The following is a 9185-nucleotide window of genomic DNA, read 5'->3' as shown; positions in this document are numbered from 1 at the left end:
ATCACAAATAGAATGGGATAACTTTAAACTACCAAAGATAATCATGATCTGGAAGGACCTCTAGGACAGTCAGACATGTGGTACCACATGGAGCACGACCGATGGCCTCGAAATCTTCTCCTTTGGAATCCTGCACCTCATTTCTGGGTATATTATTTAACCTGCCCTCTTGCTTGATACTATGCAGAATGTTACATTGTTTTATGATATGAAATCATACTGGTGATAAAATAATAAATATATTAAAGCTTAAAACGCAAGTATATTACTATTGTTTAATGTACTGGTTTAGATTTGCCTCTGAGCTGGAGATAAATCTCTCAGGGAGCCTCTCTCCTGTAAAACGAAAATTAAAAAAATAACTCTGCTTCTATACCGTCACATTTTGTTGTTCCCCGCCTCTTTGGTTATGTTTTTGTGCGCATTTTGCGACCCCTATAGCAGCTATGTCATCGTCATCAAGCTAAGTACAGTTAAAACAGGTGGCGGAGTCAGCAAACACTTCATTATTACACCCTGCGCGGGTTTGGCCGCCATGATGGTGAGCAGAATCCAAACGTCCTCGGCACACAGAGCGCCATTAACTGCTATAATAGACGGCCCAAAAGACCAGATTTGTCATTTTTCAAGTTCTTCAAAAACAAAGACGGGTGTGTGTGATAAAAATGTTGTAGATTTATAACATTGGTTGTTGTAAATAAACAATACATTGGACAAGACAAAGTGTATTATTGTGTCAGACTCCCGCACAGTAACTTAAAGCTAATTTGTTTCTCTGGGTGATTAGTTGAATTAATGATAAGTCAGTGATGATGATGATTTAGATTATAGTGTATCAAATGTATTAACAATGCTATTACTAAAATAAATGTTGCATTTTGTAAATATCCATATAAGTACTTTTAAATCAAATTTCTGTTGTTCCTTATGGTCATGAAAAAATAGCCAGATTTAAAAAAATCAACTTGGAATGGTAATGAATGATGCCGTGTGTAATCGTACCCACACTTGCAGGTTATTTTGTTGTATTGTTATTGTTTAATTATATACATACCGAATAATATATAATAATGTTGCTTGTTAAGCCTTAGTAACAATATAAGGAGGGCAAAATAGTTTTTTTAAATTTATTTTTACTAATATTTATTTCAATAATTAAAATTTGTATGATTTTTTTGTTATTTTGTATGTAGGTAACAATGTAAAGAAGAAACAAGTAAAATGAAGGAAAAAAATTAATTTCATACTGCTGCTCAGGTTTGTACTGACATCTACCTGTAGTGCAGTGTAATGGATTTACAGATTTACAGATTTTATATATACACATATATTTATTGTTTTTAGTAAATAACATTCATCCATTTTGTCAGAGTGTACGCGCAGCGTATAACTTTATTTTGTACTCAGCTCAGAGCTAGTGAATACATGGTACATTATTGTATGCGTGGCCCCGCCCACACGTCGTGCTCACCATCATGGCGGACTTTCCGCGCCATAGCGTACTACACTCTGTTCCATTTATTTGCGCTAGTCTAACTGTAACTCGAGTGTCCTCGATCGCAACCAGGAAGTGCGAGGAATGCTGGTCACTGTTGGAAGAGGAGCTTCGAAAGTTTGGCCTTAGCCTTAGTGGACCGAGTAGGCAGGGTCCTTCGTTGGCCGTAGACCCTTGGACACAGTCATTATTTCTGTGGTGTTTGGGCAGATTAGGAGTGCTCGTTTTTACTCGGTGTAACCCCGTCGATTTTTGAGGAGTTCATCCGTTACTTGGCGCTTTTTAAAGGGATTCCATTTGCTGACAATACCATATTTTGCCGTCAGCGAGAAGAGGTTTGCGTAAATTACCTCTGCTCTACTTACGTCGGCGTTTTCCTTTGGGTCAAAATGCAACGAGTGCAGTTTTTGAAGTAAGTCAACTTTCACCCTCTTCCAGGGACGTCACTAGGATGTCAAACAGGGACAGGTTATTTGCCCCGAGATCAGGGTGTCTAAGGTGCGGTCCCTGACTCATTTATTATTGTCCCGTGACACTTTGTTAAAGTCAAATTAAACTAAACACAAAGACCAAAATATACAATGTAAAAAGAAAAAGCAGAAACATTGATGCTAATAACTAGTAACACAAAGCTTTGTCTATAAGTGTACAGGTGTGTCTAAAAAATACTTTGAAGTTATTTTATTTAATTTGTTCAATTCAAAAAGGGAAATTCTCATTTTCTCTAAAGTCTATATATAGAGAAATATTTCAACAACGTATTTCTTAATAATTTTGATTATTATGATATACAGCTAATACAACAACCAAATTCAGTATCTCATAAATTGTAAAAAATTGTCAAAAGGTAAAATATTGTAAACTGCTGGTTTGATCGCTAAACAGGACATGCACTGCACCTGTGCCTTTAATTTGTCTCTTAGTTGGAACTGAACTCCAGCAAACATAATTTTTCCATGATATTATACATTGTATATCCTTTTAATCCAATCCTAACAACTTGTATTGTTTATTTTGGTGCGTTTCTTACATTTCTTACATGAAAAATTAGCTGAAATTATAAGGGGCACCGTAAAACAGACTTAATGATCCATGTCCCAAACTATGCTTCAGTTGATATAAACATATTGAATCACAGAAATGCTGTGTTTACTCCTCCTCGCATTTTGTCCTGCAGAGACTCGTTTGCTGGTTTGGATGCTTTCCAAAAGCAGATTGTGATTGGGACAGGTGTGGCTGCAGGGGTTGCGCTGGTGTACATTCTGCACAGAAGATGCCAAAAAGTCCGAACTATTCCTTTTGGTGAAGGATGGTGGGGAGCAGGCAAGAGGCCGCAGTCAGAGGATGACAAGATCTATTCCTTTGAGGTGAAAACCTCAGATGATGAAATTAAGGTACTTGTTTATGAAACATGTTAACATCTTATAGTAGAAAAAGCTCGACTAGACAGCAAAATGTGTGCAGTAATGTACAGCATGCCAATTCAACAGGACCTCCATGAGCGCATTGACAAAGCCCGCTATGCTGACCCTCTGGAAGACAGCGCCTTTCAGTATGGGTTCAATTCAACGTATCTTAAGAGTGTGGCTTCCTACTGGAGACATGAGTTTGACTGGAAAAAACAAGTGGCGGTGCTTAACAAATATCCACACTTCAAAACCAAAATAGAAGGTATTTGTTTGACATACCTCAAAAAGGAGTATTAGACCCCTGCGCTGAAAAAAAACACAGTTGAAAAGTTGCTATAGTATTTTTTTTCCTTGTCAGGATGGTCCCAATACTCCTGGTGATATGTGTACATGTTTTCCAGAGCTATTCCTCAATTTTCCCCCTCTATCAACAGGAATAGATGTGCATTTCATCCATGTGCGTCCTGCTCAACACAAGAATCAAAAGGTTGTCCCACTTATGCTTGTTCACGGCTGGCCAGGCTCCTTCTTTGAATTCTACAAGATCCTGCCACTCCTCACGGAGAACCACAATGGTCTTACCTTTGAGGTCATATGCCCATCTATACCTGGCTATGGTTTCTCTGAGGCCCCTCATAAACAAGGTATTTGTCTATAATAGAAACGGGGCATGCTGTTTTTATTTTTACACTGCGTTCACACTTTTGGTTTGGTACTCTGGAGTGGATTAAAACAAAAAAAAAAAAAACTTTGGTGCGAACTGCAAGTTCGCTTAGTGTTCACACAGTGTTCACACTCGTACTACTCGTACATCCACTAAATTTGTACTAAATTCAGAGAAAAAACACGTCTTACAAAATTTAGAGAAAAAACGGATTGAAAAAACAGATTTGTTCTTATGTAAGCCGCAGTGGCGTATAAGTCGCACATGCATATGTCCACTTAAAGTGCCGCACAAAAGTCCATGAGAACCAGTCAGCTCTTTATTTGACAGGAGCCAATCATGAGCTATGAATAAACTCACAACAATCTTGTCAGTCTATTGGAAATTACAGGAGGTCATTACTCAGTATATCATCTTACAAACAATATTAGCATAGAAAATGGCGCTGCAATGCTGCTTCTGTCCACCAGATGGGGCCAGAAGACATCCCAAAGAAAAGAGAGGGAAGATGACGTAATTGCAGCGCCCCAATGATGCTCAGATGCAATGCCTGATGGGAAAACTTATTTTCACTCACACAGAGGGAGAGAGCAGAGCAGAGCAGTGAGACGACACTTCAGACATATTTTTGGTTACATATAGGTGCATGTCACTTTGGTTATCGTGCAAAAGCTTTTGGTTTTAGGGCGTCATTTTCCAAGCATTTTTCTAATTTTTCATGAGTATTAAACAATTTTAATACTGGTCTAAGTTTTTAGTTTGTGTAGTGTTCACAATTGAGCTCAAGTGAATTGAACCACCCAGAGTTCACTTGTCATTCTCAAGTGGTCTCAGTCCATTTGGTGCACACCAGAGTTTTGAACGTGTACTAGAGTTTGTTTCTTCAAATGAAGAATGACAAGTGTGAACACACCCTCAAAAATCTCTATCTTTATGCTTCTGTGTAGGCTTTAACACTCTAGCTGCTGCTAGAATTTTCCTGAAGCTGATGGAGCGTTTAGGGTTCTCGCAGTTCTATCTGCAGGGAGGAGACTGGGGCTCCTTCATCACCACCAACATGGCACAGATGAAACCTCAGTAAGTAAGACAGTCTGCGAAACAGCAATTTTCCAACAGTTGACAATGTATTGTCACTGCATTGGAAAAAAAGTACAGTGTTCCATCGCTACATCGTGTTCATCTTTCGCTGACTCGTGGAATTTTTTTAGTTTTTTTTTTTTTTTTAAAGCGTATGCATTGTGTTCTGCGTCCTGATTGGCTAAGGGAGAACCTATACGTTGTGTCTGTGTCCTGATTGGCTAAGGCAGAACCCACAATGTCGACGAAACGTTCTGCACCGTCAAAGGCACCTGCGGTCACACCCAAAAGGCAGAGGAGGATGCTAACCATCGCACAAAAAGTTGGACTTCTACACATGCTGAAAGAAGGTAGAAGTTGCAGCTGTAGGGCGCCATTACAGAATAAATTAATCTTTGTTTTGGGGAGGAGGAGGAAAATATGACGACAGGAACAATATGTTTCAACAAGGATACAAAAGCGCTACAGTACAGCGGAACAGCGCCAGGACAAAGAGGCACGGTCAGAGGAGTTTGCAGGTTTGAACTTTTTTGAGAGTGATTTAAAATGTGAGAAAATCTTAATGCCTGTCTGAGAGAAGTGTATAAAGTGTATGATGAGGGGTTTTACAGCATTAAAACATGTAATAATTGTAAAGAATAAAGTTGGCTACTTTGCGGATTTGACTTACTGGGGCCTATTTTGGGAACCTATCTCTCGCGATAAACGAGGGAACACTGTAAGGCAGTCTGCGAAACAACATTTTCCAACAGTTGACAATGTATTGTTACTGCATTGAAATTTCCTCCACACAAGCTCCCATGCTGACAGTACTGCAACATTCTTGCAGTGGTTTTGTTTTGGTAAACTCTTGTCTTTTCCAGGTGTGTGAAAGGCCTCCACTTAAACATGTTTACGTCGAGAAAAGGGTTTAAAGTGATGTTGTCCCTCCTGATTGGCCCTTACCTGCCCTTCTTGGTGGGCCTGAGTAGCGAAGATGTCCGCCGCTTGTTCCCGTTCTTTGAAAAGAACGTGTGGGAAATCTTGAGGGAATCTGGGTACTTTCACATTCAGGCTACTAAACCCGACACAGCAGGTAGGAACACGAGTGTTTTAATTCAAGTTGAATTCAACCCAAATTCGCAGCAAAAATCCGCCTCTAAAGTCAGGCAAAACTTTGGCGTTCAAACTGCTGTCCTGTGTGACGTTACACAAGACTTCACCATAACCACAGTCAATCAAGACACCTCACCTCAGTAGACATCTAAGTATTAAATTGCATAGGCTGTGCTGCTTTGGCTTTTTTGTGACACTTATTACCTTTTTGGTTTAAGTTTTTAAACTTTTTTCATCTGGTGCTTCCACTGTATTTTGGTGTGTAAATGCATGTGAGGTGTGATAAGCATGACTGCTTTTGTTTTAACAGGCTGTGGAGTGAATGACTCTCCTGTAGGCTTGGCTGCATACATTCTGGAGAAGTTCTCCACTGGGACTGACCTGAAGAACAGAGACCTGGCTGACGGTGGACTGGAAAGGTTGAAGACTATAGTTGATCATTTTTTTCAGCAAAGTTTGTGAGCTCCCTAGTTGCTGTGTTTGTGTTTGTGCAGGAAATATAGCCTGGATGACCTCCTGACAAACGTTATGATCTACTGGACCACAGGCTCCATCGTCTCATCCATGCGCTTCTACAAAGAAAACTTCAAGAGCAATCCAGAAAAAAGAGTGGATGCAAGGTATGTGTCTTCATCACCATACTAAAGTGCTTGTGCGTTTGTTTGGAGTCATGTGAGGAATGCTTTATTTTTTGACAGGACACGTATATATGTTCCTACTGGACTGGTTGCCTTCCCTGGGGAGGTGATGCACTGCCCTAAATCGTGGGCCCAAATCAGGTTTCGTAACATTGTGTCCTACACGTTCATGCCTCGTGGTGGTCACTTTGCTGCCTTTGAAGAGCCTCACCTGTTTGCCACTGATCTCATTCAGTTTGTTCAAAAAGTGGAGACGCTTTGAACGTGCATGATTTTGAAAGGGTTTACTTTCATATTTTCTTACCTTGTATTGCATTGTGGGTATTTTCAGACATTTTCAGTTTCCTCAGTGGATTATGTATAATTCATAATGGGAAAAAAAAATCAGTCAGAAAAAATGGGATGCGTTCGTATCTATGAAGGTGTACAGTTTGGTGTCGATCCGAATTAGGACTGCTCGGTGTTAGTGGAAGTTCATTGTCTGAGTGCCATTCTAGTTGATATCATCTTTTCTTCCTGATTGTTTGATTTGATTGTTGATTTGCTTCCAAGATCGTGCTATGAAATGTACTCTGGACACATGAAAATGTTTAGCGCACTCAAGTGCATCCAAATAACAATAACATTATGCACTGGCACTTTCACATCATGTTTTAAATTGTAATGCACTAATATTAAATGTAAATTTTTTTATCCGCTCTTCTTGAAAGTTATTTAATTTAGCACAATTATACGGGACAAAATAGCAATTTGAAACTGAAACGTCATGTTCACATGTTTTCTCTGTATTGTAGAAACACAGTCTGTTCATGGATGTTGGTCTACCTCTGATTTGTTGTGAACGGAAAAAATCCAAAAATCTCTGAATAATTGAGACACCCATAAAAATGTCTATTTTTGACACACGACTCATTTCTCCTCCTCCAGACCATCCTGCTTTTCTGACGTTGATGTTAACATTTGCAGTAGGACTGCTGCTGTTGTTACTGTTCCCTGTCTATCTACGATATGCCTCACACACTTATTCAACGCATTTTAAATTATAAAATGTATAGGTACTCGCCCCTCACGATTGATAATGTAAGATGACTGATGAACAGATGGAATTTGAGTCACGGAGTACAAGGTACGTATATATAAGTTCAACTTTTACATCTCACAGTAACTATGATGCATTGTAGGGTGCCAAACAAAGTGAAATCTCAACGATTGACAAACATTTAGCAGTCAAGCATAAAGACAAATATGTAAAAATGGCAGGATTTTTTTTTTTTATCATATACTCATATGCACACAATATATTACATCATATATTGTGTGATTTTATATACAATGTGTTGATACTGTCAAAAAAGTTAGACTTTATTGATCCACAAGGGAAATTGCTTGGTTACAGTAGCTCAATTGCAGAAGAAAAAGACAAACACTCTTAAATAAAATGCAATGCGATATGAATAAAATACAAAATCAACAAGATTTTCCATATTTATAAATAGTTTGTAAAAATATAGTAAATACAAGTAAATTTACACTTTTACAAGGGACGGACAGTACAGCACAATAATGTTGTGAATTATCTTTTACAGAGGTATAAGGTATTGCAGAACTGGATGGCGTGTGGAATGAATTAAGTCCTGTAGCGTTCACTGTGGGAACGTAACTGGAGGAATTTGTTGGAGAATACACTTTGCTGCCCCTCTATTGTCCGGTCGGTGGGGTTTGTCCATGATGGAAAGCAGTTTGTCCAGTGTCGTCCTGTCTCTCAATGTTACAACACTTCCAATTGAGTGCTGATAAGTTGTTCGGCTTTCCGGATTAGTTTGTCCATCCGGTTTATGTCCTTTTTGCTGTTACTGCTCCCCCAACAAACCACAAAGTACAGGGCACTGGCAACCACAGACTGCTAGAAGATCTCCAGCAGCTTGCTGCACACATTGAAGAACCTAAGCTTCCTCAGGAAGTAGAGTCTGCTCATGTCCTTCTTGTAGACGGCATTGCTGTTGTCCTTCCAGTCCTGTCTGCAGTTCACGTGGACTCCCAAGTACTTGTAGTGGTCCACTACTGCCATCTGGTGATGGACTCCACTGGGGTCACCTTCCTGCTGAAGTCGATCATCAGCTCTTTGGTCTTCTCCACATTCAGGTGGTTTGACTGGGACCACTCTACAAAGTCAGCGATCACTGTCCTGTACTCCACCTCCTGTCCATCTCAAACACCCAACCACTGCAGAGTCATCACAAAACTTCTGCAGGAGGCAGGACCCGCAGCTGTACTGGAAATCACAGGTGTACAGAGTGAACAGGAATGGAGACACACCTACATTACTGACCACAGTGTTAGACAATGAGCTGCCCAGCTGCACAAAGTGGGAACTGTGAGACAAGTAATCAGTAATCCAGGAGACAGTGGATGAGCTGACACACATCCCGAGCAGCTTCTCGCTCATTAGAAAGGGCTGGATGGTATTAAAAGCACTAGAGAAATCAAAGAACATAATCCTCACAGTGCCCTTCCCGCCATCCAAGTGAGAGTGAGCACGATGCAGCAGGTAGATGACAGCATCATCCACACCAACATGAGGTTGATATGCAAACTGTAGAGAGTCCAGGGAAGAGCCAGCATGAGTCTCTCTAGGACCTTCATGACGTGTGATGTCAGGGCGATGGGTCTGAAGTTGTTGAAGCCAGATGGGATGGACTTCCTGGACACCAGCACTATGCAGGATGTTTCCATGGTGTCAGTAACCTTTCCAGCTTCAGACTCAGGCTGAAGATGAAGTTCAGGTTCCCAGTCATCTGAACAGCACA

The 9185-nt window shown here is 40.2% G+C and overlaps 1 protein-coding gene across 1 annotated transcript; it reads left to right on the top strand.

Annotated features, from left to right (window-relative positions):
- Positions 1-1475: 1475 nt before the first annotated feature.
- On the top strand, positions 1476-7071 carry LOC129193878 (epoxide hydrolase 1-like). The gene is made up of 9 exons (XM_054798634.1): positions 1476-1907; positions 2673-2889; positions 2986-3166; positions 3339-3548; positions 4516-4645; positions 5509-5720; positions 6051-6159; positions 6235-6360; positions 6439-7071. The coding sequence occupies exons 1-9, from the start codon at positions 1885-1887 to the stop codon at positions 6638-6640; spliced, it is 1410 nt and encodes a 469-aa protein (XP_054654609.1). The 5' UTR covers positions 1476-1884; the 3' UTR covers positions 6641-7071.
- Positions 7072-9185: the final 2114 nt, after the last annotated feature.

Source organism: Dunckerocampus dactyliophorus, chromosome 14, assembly GCF_027744805.1.
Source record: "Dunckerocampus dactyliophorus isolate RoL2022-P2 chromosome 14, RoL_Ddac_1.1, whole genome shotgun sequence".
NCBI classification, from domain to species: domain Eukaryota; kingdom Metazoa; phylum Chordata; class Actinopteri; order Syngnathiformes; family Syngnathidae; genus Dunckerocampus; species Dunckerocampus dactyliophorus.
Note: the sequence above shows the minus strand (reverse complement) of the source record. Positions and strands in the feature narration are given on the sequence as shown.